Source organism: Monodon monoceros, unplaced genomic scaffold (genome assembly GCF_005190385.1).
Source record: "Monodon monoceros isolate NGI ecotype Baffin Bay Population unplaced genomic scaffold, NGI_Narwhal_1 Super_Scaffold_2, whole genome shotgun sequence".
Classification (NCBI taxonomy): domain Eukaryota; kingdom Metazoa; phylum Chordata; class Mammalia; order Artiodactyla; family Monodontidae; genus Monodon; species Monodon monoceros.
In genome coordinates, this window is record NW_021703776.1 from 20,620,499 (window position 1) to 20,647,633 (window position 27,135).

Sequence of the window (27,135 nt, forward strand, 5' to 3'; positions counted from 1 at the left end):
ATAATTACCTGGAACACTGGACTAGCCAGTTTTCCTCCACTCAACTCTTAACAGAAAGCAATACAAGAAAATAAGCAAACAGGCAGGAATTTATTAAAATACAAACAAAACATCTACTTCTAATTTAGGCCGAGATGGTCAGTGGAAATTTGGGCCATCCTCGTATGCCTTTTATCTCAACAAAAGCCTATGTAGAAATTTGCTCACCTCCTCTCACGAGCACACCAAAATAACAACTAACTGCTGAACAACCATCCATAAAACAGACTGGAATCTACCAAAAAAGATATCCTACATCCAAAGACATAAAGAAGAAACCCAATGAGACACAGTAGGAGGGGCGCACTCGCGATATAATCAAATCCCATACCCCCCAGGGGGGCGACGCACAAACTGAAGAACAATTATATCGCAGAAGTTCTCCTACAGGAGTGAGAGCTCTGAGCCCCATGTCAGGCTCCCCAGCCTGGGGGTCTGGCCTCGGCAGGAGAAGCCCCCAGAGCATTTGGCTTTGAAGGCCAGTGGGGCTTGAGTGCAGGAGCCCCACAGCCCTGGGGGAAGCAGAGACCCCACTCTTGGAGTGCACACACAAGGTCTCGTGTACACCAGAGCCTGGGCCAAACGTACCTGCTGGTCTTGGAGGGTCTCCGGGGTAGACGGGGGTGTGGCTGTGGCTCTCTCTGGGCTCATAAAAGCTGGTGGCGGAAATATCAGGGAGCATTCCTCTTCTTGGACTCTTTGGAAGCGGACATCCAGCTTGGGTAATTAGCACCGAGACCTGGCTCCACCAAACAGCCTGTAGGCTCCAGCGCTGGCACGCCTCAGGCCAGACAGCCAGCAGGGTGGGAATACAGCCTCACCCATCAACAGACAGGCTCCTTAAAGACTTCCCGGCCCACAGCCAAGCCTGTGGCTAGACACGCCCCTTGATAAGGCCCTGCCCACCAGAGGGCAGGCACTGGCCCCTCCCACCAGGAAGCCTTCACAAGCCTCTAGACCAGCTTCTCCCACCAGGGGGCAGATAGCAGAAGCCAGAAAGCAGCGATCTGGCAGCCTGTGGAATTTGAGTCGGCAAACACAGGGACCAACTGGTCCCTGGCCCTTGAGTGGCAAGAGGGGACTGAACTGCTGGGACACATAGGACACCCCCTAGAGAGAACCACTTCTCCAGAAACATAAGTAACCTTCCACATGCATAAAAACACAAATAGAAATTTAGACACAAAATGAGATGACAGTGGAAGATAAAGCCCCAGAACTAAGTGACGTAGAGATAGGCAATCTATCCGAAATTTGCTATCAGAATGATGACCTAATGATACTGCAAGACTTTTATTAATTCATGCATTTACTTGTTCACTCTCTCTGCAAAGCACTGTTTTAAGAACCCAGGGTAATAACCAGCATCTGAACTCCATAAAGGGGAAAGACTCCGGGGACGTGGATAACCAGGTTGCAAAAGAGAGTGACAGGGGAAAGGGGAGATGCGTGAAGGGCTATGAGACTTCAAAGGACTGAGAGATTACTTCTGATGGTGGATTTGGCCGAGGATTCGTGGAGAAGGCAGCCTTCAACCTGGTTTTTGAAGGAGGACATGATTTGGGGAAAGGGTTTTCCAAGCCAAGGGACCAGCACGAGCCCAATCATGAAGGTGGAAATATAGGACAACGCCAAGTGTTCTGGCAGCGCTGCAGCACAGATATGTATACGACAATGTGGCAGAGGAGAGATGAGACTGATTTGGACGGGGCCAAATCAGGGATGCTCTGAGGACTCATTTAAGGCTGTGTGTGTGTGTGTGTGTGTGTGTGTGTGTGTGTGTGTGTCTGAGTGTGTCTGAAAGGTCTCTGAGTGGGGCAGTCCTTTAGGACAATCAATTGCTCTGGCATCAGTGAGCAGGGAAGATTGACCATAGCAGTAGGGAAAACAGGTAGAGGTTATTTCACCCTGTGGAGTGGGCCTGAATGGGAGTAGAATGACAAGAGGAAAGGAGGAGAGGGCCCTTGTTAGAAATGAGAGAAGTAAAATCACTCAAACTTGGGAACCGGCTGTATATATATGAGTGGGAAGGCACTTCGGATGGTTTTGAGCTGGGCAACAATGAGGGTTGATGGTTTCTTAATTAACAGGTGATTCAAGAGGAGGAGTAGTTTAGGAGGAAAGATCATGAATACAATTTTGGATACACAGATGTGGAGCATCTGGATAGCAATGTCGAGAGGGCAGCTGGAAGTCTTGGGAATGAAATCAGAGATACCAAAACAGACATCAGAGTCATCTGCATGGTGGTGACAGGCGGAACCATGAGAGCAGATGAGGTCCTGAGGGACAGGTTGGGGGAGGGGTGTCAGTGCGCAAGAAGAGAGTTGAAGGAGACCCCAGGGGAGCAATCAGAGAGGAAAGAGAAAATCCAGCTAACACACTGACCAATAGTGTTAGTTTACTGGGAGTCCCAAGGAGATGAAGGGTTGGAATCAGTCACTGGATTTTGTTACTATGGTGAGACTGGTGATCGCTGAGGGGACACTTTTCACTACAGTCTTGATGATGGAATCCAGATTTCAAAGGGCAAATGTGTCAGGGGAAAAGGGAAATTAAATAGAGCATGACCATTTTCAGGATACTTTGTACCTCAATCCAGGGATGTAACACACAGTATATTTGAGAATGGTTTCAACAGGAGTGTGATTAAAGAGTATTTTTTTTTAATAGGTCTTTTTTTTTTGGCCGCACTGCACAGCATGTGGGACCTTACTTCCCCAACCAGGGATTGAACCTGTGCCCACTGCAGTGGGACTGCGGAGTCTTAAACACTGCACGGCCAGGGAAGTCCCTAAGGAGTATTTTTTGTAAACAATGAGCACCCTGTTTTCCTTAAACATTCCCTACATACAGAGTTCCTTTAGGGTAGAAATGGTGTCTTATTCATCTTTATACCCTACCTACCCCTGCCCTCTGAAAAATCAAACCAGAAAAACCAGGCCTTAACCCCAGGACTGGATCTAAGCAGGAGCTCTAATTATCTGTGGTCTCATTGGGTGGATTCCCAGTGTGGCCCAGAACGTGGGGCAGCCAGTGGGGAAGGCCTACGGTGAGGTCCCGCAGAGGAGCAGCTGAAGGCCATTTCCCACCCACCAATAATCCTCACAATGTCATCGTTAACTGAGCGCTATGCACCTGCATTGTGTTAAACCCCGCAGGCAAGGGTGCTTCTAGGCCCTGCCCTCCCCCGCCTTTCCTAAAAGCCTTCCCAGTCCATTTCAGGGCAGAGGCCTTTCTCCCTGTAGTTGCCCTGAAGCCTCACCCTGGGTTCCCTGACTCTTCTCTTCCGGAAGAGGTTCCTGCCTATTGGACTGCCCTCTCCTGGTCATCTTCACCGCCTTCTCTTACTTGCCACTCAGATGTGACCGTGTCCTGTGGATTCTCCTCTCTATATGCAGCGGGGTCTCTTGGGGAGAGCTCATCCCACTGCAGGACTCCAGGACTTCCAAAATGCTCCGGCCCTTGAGCATCTGATCCAAGTTCCCCGTTCGTGGGCTGCTTCCCGTTAAGTGTCCTCCGGGCATCAGAAACTCCACAAGTCCGAAGCTAACCTCGATATCTTCACTCCTAAACTTGCCCCTTGGCCCACGTGACATCGTCTGCCACCCAACTCTGGCCACATCCTGTTCCCTGACCCTTTCCCTTATATTCGTTATTCACGAAGTTAGGTTATTTCCATCAATGAAATGTCTGAAATATCTCTACAGTCCATTCCCTACTTGCAATTTCCACCACTTCCCTAATTCTGGTCCTCACATCATTTGCTTCAGCTTTTCCAATTACATTTTAACTGCCCCCAGTTTCCTATAAAAGCCATTTAAATACTACTGAGGCATAATTCCAAATACAGATATTTTCCCCCCTCCACTTAATTTTTTGGTGACATCTGATTATATAAAATTCGAATTCCTTTGCTTGGCATAGAAGGTCCTTTTTGTGGAGCCCCACTTTAATGTTCTTTCATCCCATCCCTCCCCTTTTCCTACTTAGTCTGTGTGGTAGCTGCCTTACCTCTTGTCCACATGGGTGAAATCACACTTGTCACTCAAGGCCCAGCTAAAATGTCACCTCTTAGGTAGAGTAGAATCTTCTACAACCCTGCTCAGCAGATTTAGGGTGCTGTGTCCCTTGGGCTGTTATCACTCCTTTGCCAATACTGTTCATACTTGTCCCATTACCTCATTCTCTCCCTGTCACCCCTCCTTGCTTGGGAATGCACATAGGGAGAGACTCTCTCATTAATCTTTATCTCCCTAGCACTGAGCAAGGTGCCTGATAGATGTTGGTGGAGCTGAACTGAGACCACAAAGAGTCCTCCAGTTTTGGGGGTTTTTTTTTTGGTTTTTAAGCTTTTTAGCTAATGACTCTATAGTGAATTGATTCAGGTCCCCTCACCTCTGTGGAATGCAGACTAAATTATGTGACAAGCAAATACCTTTCTTTTGTCAGAAACAGAAATCTATACCTCTTTGAACCATGGTCACTGGACTAGATTTCCCCAAGAACTATTCCCTGGCTTTTTACCTTTTCCAGTACATTGCAACTGTCTTCTTTATGTCCTAATTTAAGTTTCCCCTGATCAATAACTTATCCTTGAGAGACAGACACTTCAGAGAAATGAGTCATTTAAAACTTCTGTTTTTGTAGACATCTTTAGGGAATGATTGTGATGGGGTGTGTGTGTGTGTGTACAGACACATCCGCATAAACGTACTTGATAAGGAAATGTTCAGCAGTAGGTCAATTCAATAATTCATTTAGTGAATATTGCCTTTCATTCTTAATTTAAACCAGTCCTGGATGGCAACTAGCAGGGTTATTAACAATTGAAAAACATATTTCAGAAAACATTCAAAAGGTCAGCTTAAAAGACCTCGGTGGAGAAATGCTTAGCTGTGGCTGTGACAGTGTAAATGGAGTAGAATCAAACCAGAATTGAGAAGTGTGTCGTCCGATTCCTGCTTCCACGGCTAACCGTGGGGACTGAGCGTGCCTATCAATTACTGCTGAAAAGTTAAACTGACATTTTAAAATCCCAGTTTTTAAAAATTGTGGCAGTACTCACAGACCCACTGCAGGATCCGACAGCGGACACGTGGGCTGCTCTAGGGATGTAGTTGAGGGGTAAAAAGTTGCATGAACAATATTTGCAAGGCTGTCATCTACATTCTGCTTTATTTGTGTGTGTATGTGTATATATACACACACACATGTACAGGACACTTAGTTTCCTTAAGAATCTTTACTGGATGTTTGGCTAAAATACAGCCAACACTTAAGGATGTTCATTTTGAAATAGTGGTGGACACTGTTTAGATACAAACTTACGACCACCCTCAGAAAAAGCTTTGTGTTTTTCCCCTTAAACTTGATGCATCACTGAGTACGGAGGAAGGTGAGTTGGAAGATCCAGTCCTGACTGAATAACTGGCACAAAGCAGGCTGGGGAAATAGCATGATGCCAGGTGGAGTTCTGGGTTCCTAGGGCTAAAATGTGTGACGACTGTGGCTCTGTCTGTCTGGTGTAGAAAGGGTGGCCTGGGTTGGAGCTGGCCAAACGTGGGCTGAGAGGAAATATACTTTGCTTTTCTGCACTGAAGCCCAGGGAGGACTTTCTGAAGTGTGTGGGGCAGAACTCACCCAATGCTGCCTCTGCTATACGTACCCTCCCGGCCTTTCCTTCCTGCTGGGGCCACTCTAGGCTGGACCCCTGGAATTGGTGCACCTCTTATTTTCCTGAACCCGCAAATCCTATCCTTACCACTTATAAGGTCTCAACTATATTTTCCAGAGCTCTAGCAATAATTAGACAAGCTACTACGAAAGAGAGAGCATTATACATCAGTTAAAAACATATGCAAAACCAAAGCTCATTAGAGAAAGATAATATTCATGCAGATTTTACAAACCGTGTCTTTAGGGTGGCCCAATAAGTAGAAATATGGGGACCCATGCTTGTCACTTTTCATGCACATGGAGAGACTGGAAGGTACCATTCCTAAAGGAAGGGGAGGAAGAGCCTAGGACCAATCATTAGAATTAACAGAACCAGTGACAAAGATATAGTATTACTGTTAGAATCAAGATTGCTTAGTACGTTTAGAGCAGCTGAATAAAAATTATCTAGGCAGTAAGAATAAAGACTTTAAGTAAAGCTGACCCTATCAAGCATGCAGCAAGTGAAATTAGTGAAAGACTGAGCTACGTTCATAATCGAAAAGTAGATTTTTTTTTCTCAAAATATTGAAGGCATCCTGAGGTGCTTTTAAGGAGGCACAAATGTTTAAAAATTGTTGAAATTGTAACTTCAGAATTTTTGCAGAATTTTCTCGTAATGATAGGGTGTTTTAGTGAGACCAGCTGTCATTTGAGAAGTCACAGTAATCATTTCTAAATTTTGAAAAATCCTCAAATTAAAGACATGGTGTGCCCATGTTTTTGTTTTCTCTAATAATCTCATAAATTCTTACAGCTCTTTTCACCTGTGACAATTTGCTTATTTATAGTCAAAGTTCACAGTTGACTTGCTGGCTGTAATTATTTTCTGGAAAAAAATAAAGCTGAAAAAAATGCAGCCAGGTTTTTCCTGTTCTACGTGGCTGTACTCACCTGTCTGAGGGCTGTGCTCTGAAACCAGCCTCTTGGCGGCTGTCTTGGTCTGTGTCTATCTCAGTGTCTGGGCTACAGTTCTTTACCTACATGAAGATGGGTACTAGAAATTCTGGACTATCTGTCAGTGATCTCCGCGAGACAGGCCCCTGGGAGATGTAATAACCGCTCCCTGCAACGCCTGACGCTGTGTTCTCTCAGCTCCACACGGTGCGAGGTAGAGGGGGATGTGAAGTTACTGTGATCAGATGCACTTAATCCACGCAGCTCAGACATTTGGGGGCCTGATCCCCGCTTTGCCAGTACACACTGATGACATTCCCTGTCTGAATGCCTACCTTGCTCCACACATGCTGCTGTGTATCCACGGCTTCAACACGCAGAATGGAACAGCGCTGCGCATGGATGTCCCCTTATGCCCCCTGGGATGCTTTTCATTGCACAGACTGTGTCTGAGGGGAGGGAGTCTCAAGGGTGGGAATGAACAATTTGAGGTTAAAGGGAAAGTAGAGCCTCTCTGTGGTGAGGGAACTAACGCTTAACAATGAATGTGAGGGGGGAAATTAAATTTCAGAATTTATTAAGTTTACCATTTAGCCCTGCTAAGATGCAAGTAATTTTGTACAAAAACCATCAAGTGGTTTTAGTGTCACACAGAGAAGGCTCTCATTTGGTTCTAAATGTGGGCTTTACTGGGCTTGAAGGATACATGTGCTAGGAAACCTTGGACCAGAAGGTCAAATCAAAGAGCCCAGAATATGGTGGAAAAAATTGCTATGAAGGCTGTAGCAGAAAGTATGGTGAAACGTGAAAAACAGAGCCGCATCCTGTGCTAGGCATATCTGATGCAGATGTTATGAGTCTACATGTTCAGTCCTAAAATTCAGGGTCCTGATGAGGCCAGGGTCCCTATCTGTTGGAGAGTGTGTGCCAAAAAAAACAGAGACCTTTTGACAGAAGTGTAAACGCAGATTCTTCTGCAAGCAAGTGTCTGAGCTAACTTAGAGTTAAGAGCTGTTTAGTCCAGGCTAAGTGTATGTTTGTTGTTCTGTTAAAATTTTTTTTGAACCCAAACAGCACATTGAAGAATGTGTGATTCTCAGTGTGTAGAGATTTTGCTACAATTAGAGCATGTAATTCAAGCCTGGAGCAAGGCATTATATAATCGCATTTTTGGTCCTGACTGACGGAGTTCAGTTAAAAAGAAATGTTGGGATGTCTTTGTCAGAACAGGACATCAGGGTAACCCTATCTTTGAGCAAGGCTGCAGGCAGGATTCTCAAATAACAAAAATCTGGCCTTACGGATTCACTAATTCTTCCACTAGAAATGAGGGGTTTTGAGTACTTTAAAATGAACGCTGGTGAGTTATTTGATTAGGGAACACCAGGATAGGGCAATAGGCCCAGGCAACTCTGAAGGGATGCTTTAGAGACTTGACATTCGCTGGTTATGGGAGTTGGCTGGACCTACCCAGGAATTTGTCTTATGGTATTAAACTCCACTTTTAGTACCTGGAAAGCGCGGTTTTGTCGGCAAGCTCCTTCAGAGGGGTCAAAATCTTTTCCGTATCATATCTCTTTTGAGACAAGAGAAAATCAGACAGTGGGGAAAACAGCTTTGGCATTTAGCACCAGCTTCATAATGGGTGTAGTTGAGGGGTCAGAAGCTTATCCTGAATCAACACTGTCATGCTCTGAACACAGGGTCAGGCTGTCCTCAATGAGGAGGGTGGGAGCTGAGCTCAGACTGTCAAAAAAGCCTGAGATGGAAACGGGAGGAAAATCTAGTCTCCTTTCTTTAATTTTAACAGTTGCGAGTCTGAATGGAGAGCGATTCAGATTTGATGGGCAAAGGAGGAGCCGGGTTGAGGGGCTGAGGCTCATAGAGTGAGAGGTCGACAAGACATACAGGGGACAACAAAAAAGCAGAAACTCCTGCAGCTGGCCTTTACAGGAGCACTAAAGGAGACAAATCCAGCATGGATTTGTCTCCGGGGCATGGGATTCTCTGGGGTGGCACTTTAAAAATACAGAGTCCTTTTGACTGGGGCGAAAAAATAAAAAAATAAAAAATACAGAGTCCTGGGCCAAATCAACCCAGTCCTATGTGTGTGTGTGTGCGTGTGTGTGCGCAGCTTTAAAACCATGATGCAAGCTTTCTTTTAACCTTGATCGCCACTCCTCCCCTGCCCTCCATATAAAAGCTATTCTCTGGAACTTGTGGCTTCTCTGAGTTCCGTTCCAATGCTCTTACAGTGCTCAGCAGCGTTGCCTCTGAGAAGGCTGCCTTCTCCCTGGACTGTTGTGGAAGCAGCCCTCTCTTGGGAGAGCTCAGCTTCACGTTAGGGAAAGCAAGAGGAAGTTCTTACCAGAACCTAAATACAACTATCCAGCATGAGTTACTGGAGAAGTTGGAATTTTTAGGTTTTCCAAGATGCGTGTGGAGCCCTTCTCAGTGGGGGCTGGGAAAGGTATCTGTTCATTCACGCATTTCCTCCAACAATTTATGTGTTAGTGAACTGAAGGAGGTCAGACCTCAAGAGCTAAACTGGTTCTTCTTGGTTGGTTTCTTGGTTACTTCGTGGTCTAATATATTTTATCAGAGTCTTAAATACCTAACAAGTGAGGACTGGGGGAAATGAGTCACTTAATATACCCTGCAAGAGAACAATGTATGTTGGGAGAATATGCAAAAAAGAAGGAATTTCATCACAGCCCAAGGTTTCCAATAAAACGATGTGACGAAATGGGCTTTCACCCCCATCCTTAACGCACTTTAATAAATGAGGTTTTGGCTGAGCAGTGGGGAAAAGAATTTCAGACTTGTGTATCCTTCAAGGAAGCCCCCTGCGTCTGACTCCATGAAACAGAAACTTATTGGAAGTTTCATGATTAGTGAATTTCCTGGGGTTCCCTAAATGCTGCAGACAGCAGTCTGGAGCCTTGCAGCCGAGGAAGAACCCTGTTCTCTGTATGATACAGCCACGGTTCTGCCTGACAGCCTGTCCTCTTCCCGGATCTGGCTCAGTGGAGGTGAACTGGAGTGATTTGTGGAACCACTCATGAAAAAGGAAGATACACTCAACCATGAATGTCAGAAGCTGAAATTAAATTTCAGAATTTATTATTGAAGCAAGCCACCTTTTGCCCTATTAAAAATGCAGGCGAAACAGTGCAAAGGCTATGGAACCATTTAAAGTTCCAATAAACGTGGTCTCTGAGGCAAAGGCAACAGAGACTCTCCCCATGTCTGGGGGGGCACAGAGTCGTGCACCATGGACACCTCAGGCTGTGAGGTTACAGAGCTCCAGGCTGAGATCCACAGGAGGGGAAGAGCAATGATTAGCAAATTTGCTCAATAGAGTTTTATCTCACTAACTTGGAAATGAGAATAATTCAGACTAGGTCTAAGCAGAAATTTATCCATACTCAGCAAGTCCTTTCCTTCAGAAAAAGTACAAATTATTAGCATAAGTATTACAAAGGAAATGCTTAACAGATTAAAGAAGCCAAGTGCTTTTCAAGGATCCTTAACACTCTAAAAGTACTTATTAAATTCCACGAATAACTAATAAAACCCATTAAAATTTTTTCATTAGAGCAGATCCTTTGAGACCTTTTAATCAGTCACCCACACTATTAGAATCAATTGTTATATGTATCCTCATTCTTAGACTTTCAGCTCACTGAGGGCCAGGACTGTGTCTTACCTTCAGTGCCTGCAAAGTGCCTTGCACATAGTAGGTGCTCAGAAAAATCCTGCTTTCGTTGAGGAAATAGTAATGACATTAATTAATGATATTAATTACAGGTTCTGCCTTACATGGAATATGTGGTAGGAGTATAATGTCTAGAGTTGACCTTTGTATGATCAGAGGGAAGAAAGGATTTGAACAAGTAATTGTAAACAAGATTATAGGGGTAGGCTTATAACATTCACATGCTAATGCATATTATTAAAGAAGAATAAACAAACACTGCTTAGTGCCATATAAGTAGAGACTGGTACTGCTTAATCTGGTGCTCTAATATTATTGTAAATCATTTTTATTTACTGGTTAAAGGAAGACTTTTAACTATTTACCCATTCATTCCTTCAGCTATAGTCTGAATATATATAGTATGGCTCAAATAGATCTTTTCTTACTTAATGTAGTTATATTACCCTTATAAAATGTAAACATTTTCATTTACCAAAGGCCTGTAACACTCAACACCTATCAAAGATACAATTAACTTTGAAAATGGAAGTGCAGGCAGAGGTCTAACTCGTGGATCGGCTATTTCTTTCCCCAAAGGGAGATGTGGACATTTGGTGTTAGTTGTCCCTGGGCCACTGGTATTCTGAGAATTTTGCTTCCTCCTGGGAACCCTGCCTGGCCTCCTAAAACCATTGAGATCATTTACAATCAAACTCACTTCAGCATTCTTGTCATAAAGACCTGTAATGTTGCTTAAGAGAATCAACAGGTCAGATCACCAACCAAGACGGGAAAGCATAATTCTGTTTTGTTCTGATGAGATTTGAACAGCAAATATTACCAGGGCAAGGCTCTGCGTTGGTCTGAACTGCTTGTGGAGGACATTTTTTCATCCAGTGGCACCTCTATTTACCCTGGCCCTGGCTCTGTGGCTCAGGGTGTACATCAAGCAAATGTTCCGTGTAGTCCCTGAATGCTAATGAAGGACACCTGTATGTCAAGACAGGGAGCTAATCTGCATAATGCACTCCTATGCAGCTTTAGAACCAGGATGCATGCTTTCTCTTCTCTTAACCTTTTTAGATTTACTTGTAACAGCAAGAACCAGTATTCAGGAGGCCGCTGCTTCTGCTGTATCATCTTTTGATCCTTTCCTCAGTATGATGGAGTCAAGTTTCCTTCTTCCTGCTAGTTGTTGAGATGTATGTGTCAGGGGAGGGGGAACCCAAGCTCTCATTGAGTTTATAATCAACACATTCTTATCCTGAGGACTAGAGTGGAATTGAAGTGTCTATCTCCTGAGCTGCTCTTTCAAGGAGTTAGCTATGAAAGCAGCTTCTCCGCCGAAGCCCTTATCATTTCCCCACCCTCCCCACAGCTGCTCAGCCACCCCTGGGAGCAGCCACTAGGCTCGCTCGTGGCTGCATTTGCTGATTTTCGCCTCTGAATTGGCTGAGGTGTGTCTGCCGACGAGTCTCATGGTAATTATGGATGGCAAGTTTGCAGCATATTTATTCCCTTCCTCAGCTCACTTGGCTTCACACTGTCGATTTGTAGTCGGACAATCTGACAGATCACCTGGGGTGTGTTTTTCTTTCCATTGCACCTGTGCTTATCTATCTCTCTGTCACAGATCACCTTAATGGCTCTGAGCAAGAGAGTTTTCGTATTTCTCTTGACAGAGATCAGCTTTTCCCTGACGTGTCCACAAGTCCAGATAAGGGTCTTGCTTCAAAGCTGCTCTGAATTCTGAAGGTATCAGAGGGAGGGCTGGGAGTTATCACCTAAACCCCTCCAGAGGCTGCTTGCCAGTCTCTTCACCTTCAGAGTTCACTCTTGCCCAGGCTGGGTTAAGCCTCCACACTTCCCTAACAGGTAGCATCTCCTATGGATTCCGATAACTCCCTTTAACAAGCTTTTAAGGCTAGATTTTATGCCAAGATTGGGATCTTAAAGGGCAAACAAAGGAAACAAACACAAGATTATACTCATAGTTGACAGAAAAATCAGGTTTCCGGTCATTAGGGTGCATACGGACGAAGCAAACAGAAAAATCAGGTTTCTGGTCATTAGGGTGCATACGGACGAAGCAGACAGAAATGTTCTTGGTCACATCTACTAGTAAGCTCAAAGATTTTCGTTCATTGTTCTTGTTGCTGTTGTTTTGTGACCTGCACCCCTTGCCCATTTTATTAAAATACACTCTAGCCTATCTTGGACAACAACAAAAATAAGCAAATTGTGTTTCACGAGAGAGTCTATTTAACTGATGCTGGAGGAATCGTGACGTTCCTTAGCTTTGGGCACTCCTCATACGCTGGGGGCATCTGCATAGTCTGTGAACGTGTGGCCACTTCGTGGCTCGTTCCTGGTGCCGGACAAGTTCCGAGAGCAGGCTTGGGACTGCTATCCTTAGAAAGGCCTTCTTGCAGAATGCTCTCTGGGTGACCTCTCATGGGAGACAGAGAAAGCATAAGGAAGCCTGCACGTGGATTCCTCCGATTCCACCTTATGATCCCACGGCGTGTCCTTACTACATCACTGTCCTAAAGCTGAGCTGTGAGCACAACTATATTCTGTGCCCCAGGAGTCTCATAAGCAAATCTCTGAATGTGGGGTGGTCTCGGGGACCCTGAGACAGCCTCCTCATTAGTCGTTGTGAGGTTCCAGAAATATCATTTGAGGCGTTATCCTCAAAAATGCTGATGTGATCCCTAACCTTCTTGGCTTCTTACGCATAATTTTGACTTAGATTTTCCTGAAGAACTAATGTTTACTTAGTTTATGACGATCCTTTTACTTCCCTAAAGGAGATTGCTTTACTCTTTTAAATTTGTTCTTTTGTGACATAACCTCTAGAATTATTTTACAGTCAAAATCCATGTCAAATCTAACATCAAAAGTAGCAGACAAGCTCTACCACTACCAGTGTATATGATTTAATGTTACATTTTAGAAGAATACATTCAGAAGTTCTGCAGTACTACTGGAGTTAAGAGTATTGACAATGGGTCCCTCAAAAGTGTGCAGAGATATTTATCAAACTCTCTGTGTTGGTTAATTTTGGAATTTAACCTTAACTAGATATTTTCAGACGACATTAAGAATTAATGGGATAATGTCGACATGATCTTGAATTTTTGTGCTGTTCAAAAACATATTTTCATTTTTTTGCTTTGAGGCAGCTTCATGCTCATGTATTACAGTCTGAGTTATGCCACGCTGGTTGGCAGACTATTCTAACTGCTCTCTACAGAGTGGCAGCTGGTGTGGTGGGTGCTCGGAGTCGGGACCAAATAGTGATTCTACAAAAAGAATAGAAACTTCAGGAGAGCCATGTTGTTCAGGTTAATTATTAAGATTAATTTGTTAGAACAATAAGAACAGCATTAACTCTACGAGAACCCCTGGATATAGCTAACAGGTCTTGTCATGGAGTGAAACACACCTTTAAAACGAGATCTTTTTCAGAAGTGACAGAATCTCACAGGTCGGTTTCATATTACTGAATCCCTTTATGTGCTCTAGGGTGCAAAAAGGTATTCTATTTCAAGAGTTCAGATTCTTTACAAAGGGATGAATGCCAGTGTCATTACACAGGCTCAGACCTGTGCTTATTGCTAATATTAATAATTAAAATTATTGAATTAGATCCAAGTATTAAGGATGGGAAGCTATGAAATATTTCCTTGGGCATACAGCCAACCCTACAGAAATTTCGGAATGCTGTCCTACTCTTAATGTGAGGGCTTAACCAGCCCTTCCGGTAGGCTTTGGGTGTGTTCAACACTCTGGAAACAAAGTATTTAAGGGCCACTGAATTCAGATGTTTCAGCTGAATGCAGGATTGTATCTGTCCTGCTAATAAGGAAGTGTTCAGTCAGTTATTAGGTAACTTAGGCAGCAAGCATAATTTGAGAGGAAAAAGTACTATTTAGATTTGGGGGAATGGAAAGGCGAAAATGAAAATCAAATTTATCTAGATCAACAAACAATCTGAACTATTCATTCGATCAGCAGTTAGATCCTATTTCCCTAATTTGGACAGGTATTATCTGCGCTTCCTCTGTACTGATATCTATCTGTGTTTGTCTCTCTGTTAATCCCTGTGATTAATTAAAGACCAGCTCAGGTTTCTCTGTTTTTCATGTAAAGACCACGCAGCACTTTCTGATATGCTAAGGTAGTGATGTCAGCCTTGCCTTAAATGGGCTGTTGGGAAATAACACCATTAAAGACTTCTGATGGCAAACCTATGAATTAAAATGCACTTTAAAGCCTTCCTCAAAAGCATCCAGATATACAACACAGGAGTGGTTTTTTGGGATATCCCTAAATACCAAGGCAATGCAACCACTGCATGAACTGAAGTTTATGTTTTAATCTTCACACCTTGAAGATTTGGTCTCGCTTGTCCCCTGGCCCCGGTTACACATCTCACGGGACAGTCTGATGCACGAGCCATTTCAGGAAATAATTGATAAATTACTGTGGACTCAAATGAACAGAGGACTACAAAAGTTCTAATATAGGAATGTGGCAAGAACTCCCCGCACACTCAGAGATGCCCTGAAGGTCCTACATTTGCTACTTTCAACATTACCTAAATAAGGGAGCAAAAGAAAGAGCTCACAGAAATATATACCTTGTGCTTAAATATACACATGTGTATATACCTATAGCTATTGATCACTAAATATATATTTAGGTAGAATTAGGGAACAGATGTAGTTTTATAAATAAGCACAGGCATTTACAGTACACAGAAGAAACCGAAAAAAGGTGAATCAAAACGTGAAACGTACCATACTCTGGGACCTGCCCCGTCCCGCGCTTCAGCAGTAGCCTGACTCTTCTGCCTCCAGATTTGATGAGCTCTATTGCTCTGGCGTGTGTCATGTCTCTGGTGCTCTCCCCATTGATTTCAATGATCTGATCTCCTACCTGTTAATTAAAGAGACATCAAGTCAGCCAAAGGCGGTTTTATTCAAGTTGCATTTCCAACAGATTGGAGAAGCATCCGTAGATGACCAGTTTCCAGAGAGCAACTGAACAATTTGGTTGCAGCCTGCTGCTTCTTAGGAGAGGCTAATCCCTGGCTACATCCTGAATCTGACCACCAAACTTTATTTATCTTTATAGAAACTCACATATTAGACCATGGAGGTTGTGATATGTCACTTATATGTAGCCAGTATGGCAGAGGCCACGGTTGAACTATTTAGGATTTTCTTAAAAAATTAGGGAATATGTTTGATACTGCAATTCAAAGTAAGCTGGTATCTTTGCTTTGAATCAAGAAGTAACTATTTTAAGGCTTTTTCATTGAACACATTAGGCAGGCATCTACTTCAAAGTGTTGGATGGAATGATTTGTTCTGGGGCTTCTCTGAGAATTTTTGTTATGCATCATTTCAATTTTCCTGGGTGCTATTATGCTATTGCTTTCTTCGTAAACAGTGGTTGGTTGATATTCAAGTTTGATGATGTATTTTCTATCACAGTCCTTTGAATTAAAAATGACTCCATTCTCCACACACGAGTGATGCCCTTGCTAAAGCTTTGCCATGCTCACACCTGGTTGCCAGGGTTTGGTTAAATACCAATCCCTCTTGAATTGCTGGAAGTGCCTGTGTTCCATTAGCAGTTCGAGTTTAGCCTTTGTGAATAGGTATTTGGAATAAAAGAGGTTCAACCACGAGCACCTCATGTAACTCCCACAGTATCATTACTGCCAGGAACCTTTGAATTAAAATATGTTTGATTTCAGTGCAAGTCAATTAAGACAAATTAGCCAGGAAAAGCACAATAAGTTGCTTTGCAACAATGCTGTTTTAGTTGGGTTCCTGAGACAAAGCAGATCTCAGCCTAAACTCCATAATGCAGACAGAATTGCAAATAAACTCCCTACAGGGGAGCAATATCTAGGTTGATGCTTCAGGCCAGGCAAGAAGAGGAACAAAAAATTGCCATCACAATGGCAAAAGGGCATTAAAATAAGCCCCTTCCCCCAAAGGGGGACGGGGGAGAACAAACACAAGTTTATTGTAGCAAGGAAGTGACATCTCCATCTAAAAAGGACTCCCTAAGGGGCAAGGATCCCAATGTAATGAAGGTAAAGACTTCCCCCTTTGTGTACTCAGTGGCCTTTGGAAGCACCGTTTTAAGGCAGTGGAAGAGGTTGGCCTCACTGGCATGAACTCCACACTCCATAGAAGAATCACAAAAGACAGGACTAAATTAATTAGTTGTAGGGCCAGTGTTTGCACCATTTTTCTTCATGTCTCCCTAACTGTCACCTTTCCCAGGAGGCAACGGGCACAGCCTGAGGTCCAGCAGCTAGCCTGAGGCCACACAGCCAAGCCAGTAGCAGAAGAGGGACCAATTATCCCTCTCCCAGCAGTCCTCACTGAAACCTCAAGGCACAGTATCAAATTGTGGAGATAAAAACAAAAGTTCCAATGAAGTTGTTATAATAGAGTCTTCATTCCCGGCTACTCTCTTCAGACTCACATACCCGACTAATTACTAAACATGTTCACCTCGATGTCCGGCAGGCCACTCCCGCTCAACACCAGCAGACCGGGTGTGTCTTTCTCCCAAAATAGTTTGTCCTCTCAATTCCTAACCCTGGGTGATAGCACCACCATTTATTTACCCAAGCCAGAAACCTGGGGGTCCTGCTGAGCTCCTAGCTCAATTCAGGCCTTAACCTGGATTATTCCAATACTCTCCCACCAATGTCTTCTCACTGTCACCAGTATCATTCTTCTAAGGGAGATCTCCCCAGATGCATCATGCTGACTGAGGCAGGGAGGGCCTTCCATATGCCACTGTTCTCTTGCCTTCTCCTCCCTATAGGCCTGGTGCTCTCCCAACCTTCCTCAAGGCCTGCCCAAGCTCTTTTCCCTTGGGAGGCCTTCCTAGACCCTGTCTTCTCCTCAGGCAGAAGTGTGTAATCCCTCTGCTCGGTCATCACTGCACCCCGTTATGTTATCTATGACACCGCATTACACAAGTATGCTTCTCAGTCTTCCCTCCTCAACTTTGAGCTTCTTCACTCATCAAACAATTTCTGAGCACTGATTATGTGCTAGGCAGTCTACTGGGGAGATCAGGTAAAGAGAGATAAATGGTATAGCTTCTATTTACAACATGTTCTCAGTCTAGTTAGAGAAAGTGGGTAAATAAGACAATTACTATTCAATATCTCTTTGCTCTGACAGAGGTATTGACAAAGTGCTAAGGGAAGTGAATGGAGGGGCATCTAACTTAAAAGAGTGGGGCTGGTAGTCAGAGAGAGCTTCCTGGAGGTGGTGACATCTCAACTGAGTTTTGAAGTATCAGTAGGAGTGCCCCTGGTGAAGGAGGAGGAAAAGCATTCTAAGTAGAGAGGACAGCATATGCCAAGACCCTGAGATTTGACAGCAAAGCACTGAACATTTTGAACAAGGGGTAAGCTGACCAGGGAAGCAGAGTGGTGTTTAGGAATCTCCCTGAGACAGTATGAAGGGTGGACTGGAGAGAAAGTGGGACACTGAGGAAGGGACCTGAAGTTGTGAGGCTGTCACACTGTTTATCCAGGTGAGAAATTGGGAGACTGTGGGGAAGAAAATCATGGGACACATGAGAGCAGGGACTAGGCCCCATTTGACTGTGTATCTTGTATGGGTTGCACTGTACCTATTTGTGAGTGAATGAATGAAGCATTTCCACACGGCTCATCTTGAGAACCATGCGGGAATGGGTTATAAGCACTCTTGATCCCAAACTCAAACCCTGACAGAGAGCACTGCCTGAGGACACTTCTGTTTCAAGACTGACATTTCAACAAGAACCCTGTGGAAGGCGAAAGGAATCTTGCGGTGTGATAGAAACAGTCACACTTAGAAAATCTGATGTTCTCATTCTCTTGTCTGTTTGTTATTTTCCCTTCTCCCTACTAAGAGCCATGAGAATTAAGGGAGAAAAAATTAGCCGGGGAGAGAGAAATGGTGGGTTGGGAGATTGTATGGGAGGTTGAGAAGCAGAGGGGTTCAGGGGCTGCACAGGGGCTGGGCTAACGTCTCTGGTGTGGGATTTTCAGGATAGGGCTCCGGGAGGAGTTAGGGATGTTGTTTTTATTGAGTTCCTGGGAGCCTGAGCTGACCTCTTGGCTTGGCAGCTTTCCATGTGAGGTCCCCTCAGAAGGAGAAGAAAACAACTCTGATGCTGGCTGAACCGAGGGTCCTTAGTCCCTTGTCTAAGACTTTCAGTCTCTCCCAAGCCCCTGTCCATTCCAGGGTGCCAGTGGAGACAGTCTTCCTGCCTCACTGGGAGCAATGGAAGTTTGGGAACAGTCCAAAATCTTACCAAATTCAGAAAAAAAATTTTGAGGTGGGACGCTGGTCAGGCAATGAGATGGAAATGCTGCCACGGTCATAGATCTGAACCTTACAGGTGTTCTGGGCAGGTTGCAAAAGTGGGTCAACTCATTTGGATCTAGTGTCAGTGGTAACAAACTCAGTCCAGGCCCAGCCTCAAGACTCCTCCCTCCTTGTGAAATGACATAAATGGTAAAAAGGTTTACTTTCAACTTTCATTCCAATATCAGCCTTATATAGAGTCATTTTACAGGGAGCTCCGTAAATAAATTTGGGATGTGATTCCTTTCACTTTCATCCTCTTAGCATCCGATGAATAAGACGGGTTTGTCAGGGGAAGAAGAGGTTCTCTTTACCTTCTGACCTCCATACAGCTGCCCAGCTGCAGCGCGTTGAAGTGTCCCTTTCCTACATTGCAGTGGATTGTTTGGGGAGGGGGGGGACGGTTAATTGGATAGAACCAGTGGCAAATGTGCGTCCCGTTCAGGGATGAAGAAAAAGACCGGTTGTGACTCTGATGTAGTCTTCTTTTCCCACACACCGTGGAGCTATTTTCTATTGAGCTGCATTACTAAAATGAAACTTTAAAGATCTCCTCCACTTGTTCTTAGAGAATTTTTAAAGTATCAAGTTCTAGTTAGAATTGAGAGAGAGACAGGGGAGGAGAGAGAGAATGGAGGCCGTGGGGGAGAGGAAGAGAAAGAGACACAGACAGACAGACACACCCAAACCAGGTAGAGGTAATTCAGGAATGTGTGTGTTTGTTTTGTGTGGATCAAGGAGATGTCACGTGTAGGAAACTAACCAAAGGACATAAGATGAATCCTAGGCATTCTTTTTTGTCCTGTGGAAGAAATACTTTTATCTGCGGTCCCCTTGGGGAAACTGACAACCTTACAGCAGTGTCTCAGGGGCAAGGCGGAGTGAGATAAGACTGCCATTTCTTGGCCCAGTCTAACAAGTTCTGCATTTCTACCCATTTCTATTCACATCTTGGCAGATTTTTCTTTAACAAAACTATTACCAAATCCTCGAACTTGCTTGAGGCCCTGCAGGTAAAACTTCTTTTTTTTTTTTTTTTAATTTATTATTTTTGGCCGTGTTGGGTCTTTGTTGCTGTGCACCGGCTTTCTCTAGTTGAACTCTGTACTGTATGCATTTTTGTAGTAAAGTCATATAGAAAGTATTTGGCTTGGCTCAACTGAATCTTTGTACGGACTATAGTAATCCTGGACTTCCTTCAGCCCCAAGCCGTGGTAGTGTCTGCTCAAGGCTTGCTTGGATGTCTCCACAAACATGCCTGGCTGGCTGCAATCAGCTAACTGCCCTCACACCACAGGAACCTATTTCACATGATTATACATGACTGAAGTGATCCTAGATTATCATTAGGTGTGAGGAATTGAGCTCCTTTAGAATTTTATGCCAACACAACGATCCATGTCTCCAGTCTGTGTCTCATGAGAGACTTAGCTGTGGACCATTTCTGTGGCTAATGGTCCGAGGTCACAGGTTAGCTTTGTCATAATTCTTTCCTTACAGGCTGGTTTCACCCGCTGACTCCAGACCCCTCACGAGCAAGGAACGCACCTATTGCCTTTGTGTCATCTATACCTGTCACAATTCCTGACAAGTAAGCCCTTGGTTAATCCCGGTTGAGTCAATGAATGTTAGCTTTGCTTTTCAGTTATAGTGACCGTCTTCGTTTTCACGACACAGAGAGTTCAGCTTTTGTGCACCTTAGCATATACCGTAAAGCTTTTTTGAAATACTGCCTTAGGCACTTGGAGCCAAACCATAACAATTTCAACAGTACTTACAGGAGACCAAATGAAGTTTCAGTGAAGGTGACCTACAAAAATTGTTAGAGACAGGTATGTTATTGTTATGGGAAACAAATGCTAAAAGATCGAGAGAAAGAGGAAGGGAGGCTGAATTCGAATAAAATCAGAAAAACAGAATCAGAATTAGGGTCTTCGCTTCTGCCTGTCACAGGTATCGCCACTGGGTGCTCTGACGAAAGGACACCTGGGCCATAATGGCCCTCCTGGAGCAAAGGACAGGCTGATTTTCAACTCGATAATGACCTTCAATATATCATGGCTGTTTTCACAATTAACCTTCGTTAGATATTATTTAATAACTATTACAGTAAAAATCTTTTCCAAGGGGTTACACTGAGTGCTTTGGTTCACCTTCCCATGTCTTCCGTGAGACTGGTGATTGAATTAGATGGCATCCAAGTGCCTATTATAGGACCTGGCTCCAGTTACAAACTGCTGTGCACGACTGCCTCAGCGAGGCACAGAAGCCCATCAAGACAGCAGGCTTTTCCAGAGAGAACTTCTAACCCCACTGGAAACTGAAATTCAGATTTGAGAGCACGAAACTATGTGGATTTTATTTGCCTCAATTAATTTATATGTTGAACTCTGTCTGAGACTCTATGCTATGTTCTTGACAGTAATCACCTAAAAAGAAAACATCCCAACATCTCTTAAGAAACTTCATCCAAAGAGAAGTGTGAAAGAGCCCTGGTGGATTTCCAGAAAAGTCCTTAATCAAGGTTATACCCCAGCACATACCGGTTTGGAAGGGTCATGGAGGTGAGGGGAACGGAAGGGGAACAAGAAGTTATGGGCCGCTGCAGAGTTCTGAGGGCTTATGCCTTGATGTGGGTAGGGTACCTCATGTCACGTTTTTCTTATTTGTGTATTTTCCCTTTAGAAAAGATTTAGTCACAGTTCAAAAAATGTTCCGTCTCTGACTTGGGCAGGGGTGGTGCCTTGGCTTCTCACTCAAGTCAGGGGGCCGCTGTGGTGCAGATTCAGGGGGCACTCTTCATTCAAGAGCTTCCATTTTTCATTCTTACTTTTAAAATCCTCTAAATTAAAACATGGAAATACATCTGAAATTCCAAGATAATGTAGTAGCCCAATTGTGGAAGTCAACTCTGAATTACGATTTGGTATCTTTATCACCCAAACTTTCCTTTTTCTTTGTCAAATATTACTAACACTAATCTCATATAGGGAATTTTATTAGATTGCTTTTTTTCTAAATCTCACTCTTCCAGGGCTTTTAACTGGTGTTGATGTGCCCTTCCTCAGGTCTCCCATTCCCTGCTCTAGGTATGCTTTCTGGGTGGAGCAGTTCTCTTTCTGTGTCTTTGCAGATGCTGTTCCCTTTGTCTAGAATCTGCCTTTCCTCATTCGAATAACTAAATTCTGCTCATCCCTTAGAGCAAAGCTCAGGTATGCCTGCATCCAGGAAGCCTTCTATGATCCCCCATCAGTCCTGGGTTGGGTGCCTTTCCTCAGCATTTCTTTAAAAGTTGGCCCTCCGGGGCTTCCCTGGTGGCGCAGTGGTTGAGGGTCCGCCTGCCGATGCAGGGGACACGGGTTCGTGCCCTGGTCTGGGAAGATCCCACATGCCGCGGAGCGGCTGGGCCCGTGAGCCATGGCCGCTGAGCCTGCGCGTCCAAAGCCTGTGCTCCGCAACGGGAGAGGCCACAATAGTGAGAGGCCCGCGTACCGCAAAAAAAAAAAAAAAAAGTTGGCCCTCCATTTCCACAGGTTTCGGATCCACGCATTCAACCAACCATAGATGAAAAATATTTTTTAAAATTCCAGAAAGTTCCAAAAACCAAAACTTGAATTTGACATGCCTGGCAACTATTTACATAACATTTATATTGTATTTATAACTACTTACATAGCATTTATACTGTATTAGGTATTATGAGTACTTTAGAGATGCCTTAAATATGATCATGTATGTATGAGAACATATTTTATATGCAAAATATATGCAAATACATTACATGTAAGTCATTTATATGCAAATGCTATGCCATTTTATATAAGGGACTTGAGCATCCTTGTATTTTGGTATCTGTGGGGATCCTGGGACCAATCTCCATAGATACCAAGGGACAACTTTATTGACCTTTGCCTATCACAATGCTGTAAGCCCTCCAAAGGCAGGGACTCAGTCACATGGGAAATACCCATACATATTTGTTCAAAGGATGGATGAACAATTGAAAGAAGGAGCTTTCAGAATCTGTGTTTTGACTCTATGTTCCTTATTGTTTAAACCAAATTTAAGCAAGATGTGTAAAAAGTTTTAAATTTGGTTTCATGATATATGTCAACCAGATTTGACCATGATCAAATAACATAAAGTGTATGTAAGTGCCTTGTAAACTTTCTATTATACAAATATAATGTTTTATTATTAATTGTAGTAGTTATCATTATCACCACCATTGTCATCATAATGGTAGGAGAGAGAAAAAAATGAAACACAGTGGTAAGTTCTTCACAATGAATCTAGGAGAGAAGCCGCTGAGCTGTTGAAAATGTATTTAATGGAGAAATAAGGCAAACAATTTTCTGAAAATATCACTGAGAGGTTAAAGACCCCAAAAGTGCTGCCTTTTAGGAATTCTTATAGGGTGTTAATGCTGTTTTTTAATTCTATGATTTTGATAAACAGTTCTTAGAAAAGGAACCTCCTTGAATGCTCGGCAGATAATCCAAACCCTAAACCAGGACAGAGAGATAACCGCAAGTGTGGCAACAGACAGAAATACAAAGAAGAAGATTTTAAAGACAAGCTGGTTGAAGCAAAATATTTCCTATGAAGGGAAAAATAAGCACAACCATTCCATTTTCATATGCTGGTTTGACTGCTCAGGCAAGAAGAGGAGACTGGAGAAATACCTTAAAATCATCCACCTGAGCAAGAATAGAAAGCTATCATTTGCAGCTCAGCTAGTGGCTTATTCATTTGCTCAGAAATCGCTCATGTTAGGTCATGAAGTCAGTTTCCCTAGTTGACTGAAAAATAAACAAAAGCAAATCAAAAAGAAAAGTTTCCACTGTGGACCCATGTAGGCTGTGATTTTCCTTCCCTGGATGTAATTGAGAGAAAATGAGGGATTATTATTCTGCATCCTTATCTAATCAGATAGATTTATTTTCCAGATGCAAGCGTTGGTCTTTGTGCGATGACTGCTATATAGGCACACGATAACCACTCCTTGTTTTCCTGAAGCTGGCCTACTTGCAAATTGCCTTTGCATTTACTTTGTGTGTGTGTGTGTGTGTGTGTGTGTGTGTGTGTGCGTACATGCACATCAGTTCCAGACCTGATGTTAAAAGTGTGAATTAGAGTGAAATTGAAGATAATTTAATGGTGGGACTATTTCAGAGGTGTGGGCAGGGTTAAGACAACCAAAGAGGGCTGTTGAGGCACTAAATAAGTATGGCAGATGCCATTACCATCTCTGGTCTGGAAGACCCTGGGGGAGGATAGAAAGTAACAGGGGCCTAGTGAGAGCTGGTATCGTGAAAGACAGGCCACCTGACTGGAGCTGTAGTTGTCAAGGAAGGAGCACTGCTGGCCCAGAGCACTGAGGCAGGGAGCAAAAGGGGTCAGAAATGTGCCAACCTCTCTGTGGCAGACAGAATCATGTCCCCGCAAAAGACATTCACATCTAGGCCCTGGAATCTGTGAATATGTTACCTTACATGGCAAAAGGGACTTTGCAGGTGTAAGTTAAGGATCTTGAGATGGGAAGGTTCTCCTGCTTCTCTGAGTGGGAATCACGAGGGTCAAAGTCTGAGACAGAGATTTCAGGACAGAGGTCAGACGTGAGGGAAGATGCTCTGTTGATGGCATTGAAGATGGAGGAAGGGGCCACAAGCCAAGGAATGTAGGTGGCTCCAGGAGCTGGAAAAGGCAGGGAAACGGATTCTCGCCTAGATCCTAGAGAAGGAACTAGACCTGCTGGTAAGACAATTTGATTTTTTTTTTTTTTTGCGGTACACGGGCCTCTCACTGTTGTGGCCTCTCCCGTTGCGGAGCACAGGCTCCGGACGCGCAGGCTCAGCGGCCATGGCTCATGGGCCCAGCCGCTCCACAGCATGTGGGATCTTCCCGGACCGGGGCACGAACCCGTGTCCCCTGCATCAGCAAGCGGACTCTCAACCACTGCGCCACCAGCAGGGGGCAAGAGAGTGTGGGTGATGCAGACATAACGATCAGTCCCCCAGGATACAGAACAGGGAGAGGAGGAAAAAGAATGGATCTGAGGGAAAGCAGAAGAAAAGAAGCACGAACACGGAGGTGGGATGGGCACAGATTTTAAAACAATGAATGAGTGTGACATATGAAGGCTGCTGTGGTCTGAATGTTTGTATCCCAGCCCCCCAAATACACATTTGAGATCCTAACCTCCCAGGAGATGCTATTTGGAGGCAGGGCCTTTGGGAGGTGATTAAGCCAAAAGGGCAGAGCCTTCAGGAATGGGATTAGTGCCCTTATGAAAAGAGATCAGAGCGCTCCCTTGTCCCTTCCACCTTGTGAGGACACAGGACCAGGAAGTGGGCCCTCATAAGACGTCAGATCTGCTGGTGCCTCGATCTTGGACTTCTGGCCTCCAGGACTATGAGAAATCAATTTCTGTTGTTTATAAGCCACTCCGTCAGTGGTATTTTGTTATAGCAGCCTGAATGAACTAAGATGAAGGCTTTAATTCAGAAATAACTTAAGAACAAGACATAAAAATCAGGTGGTGATAACCTTGCCCATAATGGAGAAGCTATTTTTGGAAGCCTTTATTTATTTATTTTTAAGGTTTTTTTCTTGATGTGGACCATTTTAAAAAAATATATTTATTTATTTATTTGGCTGCTCTGGGTTTTAGTTGCGGCACATGGGACCTTCATTGCTACATGAGGGATCTTTTAGTTGAGGCATGCGGGCTCTTAGTTGTGGCATGTGGGATCTAGTTCCCTGACCAGGGGCGGAACCTGGGCCCCCTGCACTGGGAGTGCAGAGTCCTAACCACTGGATCGCCGGGGAAGTCCCTATTTGTTTTAATATTTCATTTTTATACGGATAGTCTCTTAAGATACTGTTATGGAAAGAGAAGTAGCATCAGGGTTACTGAGTTGAATGTGCTTTTTAAAACTGCTAAAGATTTCAGAGTTGCCTTTGCGTCTAGTCAGCCTCCAAGCCCCATCAATCCTACCCCTACTCTTGTCTCCAGCCTGTCATTTCCCATTTCTCTTGCTTCCATTTCCCATTCACCACTCCTCTCTTCTCCTTCTTTTGGGCCACATGGCTGCCATGTTTTGAAGCTCACCTCTGCTTTGGTCTCTCTCCTCTTTAAACACCTACGCTCCTCCTCCAAACTTCTTGAACAGCATCCAGACTCCTTGACATCATGTGAAGATCGTCCAGGATCTTGTGCCCCCAACCTTGCAGCTCATCCCTGCCACTCTGTTAGGTTTAATCTGGCCGGCTTCTCATTCCTCCAGTCTTCATCAGGTGCTCCCATCCCTGCATTTTTTATCTTGCCATCACCTCTGCTAGTTTTTCTTGCCATTCTCCCCAACTCCTCCAGTCTTATCTTGTAATTGTACCCATTCTTCAAGGCTCCACTCAACTCCTCCATGAAGCTGTCTCTGGTCCCTCCGGGGGGAGATGTCACCTCCTTTCTCTAGGCATCCACTGCACACTGGCCATGCCTCTCTTACAGCTGTTACTGCACCCCTGCCTCTTATTCTAGTCATTTGTGTATTTATTCCTCCCCCCACCACTTGTGCACCTACTAAATTATAAACTCCTGGAAAGAGGGATTATATCTTTGTACCACCTAGTAATAGCGAACACACTGCCTTAAAAACAACAGATAATAAAAATTTACTTGTAGTGAGGACAAAAATGATTACTGTGTAAGGTATAAAATGATTAATGGGAGGAGAGTCCTTGAGGGAGTTGAGGGTGTGTGGGAGTTTGACAGACAGGGTGCTTTGGGGTCAGAACACTTTGAGGGCAGTTCTGTGTTCACGATTGTTTTTCCACTGTTGACTAGCACAGGATAAGAGATTCATTAACATTTCTTAAGCGAATGAATAAATGCTGCCTACTACGTTTCGGCCAAGGATAACCTTGAATTCTGTGACAACAAGGGCTAAAAAGAAGTTCGTAATACCTGTTACAATAAAAGGTGAAAAAGTATATAAAAGTAAAAACAATACAGTCTTCTTCTACTTGCCATGAGAAGTAAGCTTAGAAATAGCAGGGCTTTGCCAGGAACCAGCTAAAGAAGACCCAGCCACAAGGTGGAGGCACCCCTTTTCTTTCTGATATAACCACGCCTGTGCTGGCAAAGCTGGCTGAAAGCAGACATAAAAGCACTGGAAAATAAATTCAGATGAGACTTATAATTATACCCCCAAAGTACAGTTTGAAAGCAGAGATCATGATTTACACTTGTACAATATCCTTTGTAGCATCTAGCAGCACTGACTGGTGTGTGTGTGTGTGTGTGTGTGTGTGTGTGTGTGTGTGTGTGAGAGAGAGAGAGAGAGAGAGAGAGAGAGAGAGAGAGAGAGAGAGAGA

General features: G+C 44.0%; 1 protein-coding gene across 1 annotated transcript in view; it reads right to left on the reverse strand.

The window, feature by feature from the left end:
• MAGI2 (membrane associated guanylate kinase, WW and PDZ domain containing 2) overlaps positions 1-27,135 on the reverse strand; it is a 1,340,884-nt gene that overhangs the window by 44,309 nt on the left and 1,269,440 nt on the right. The window contains exon 21 of the mRNA XM_029233155.1: positions 15,160-15,298. Coding sequence (XP_029088988.1) covers positions 15,160-15,298 — 139 coding nt within the window. The remainder of the gene's footprint in view (positions 1-15,159; positions 15,299-27,135) is intronic.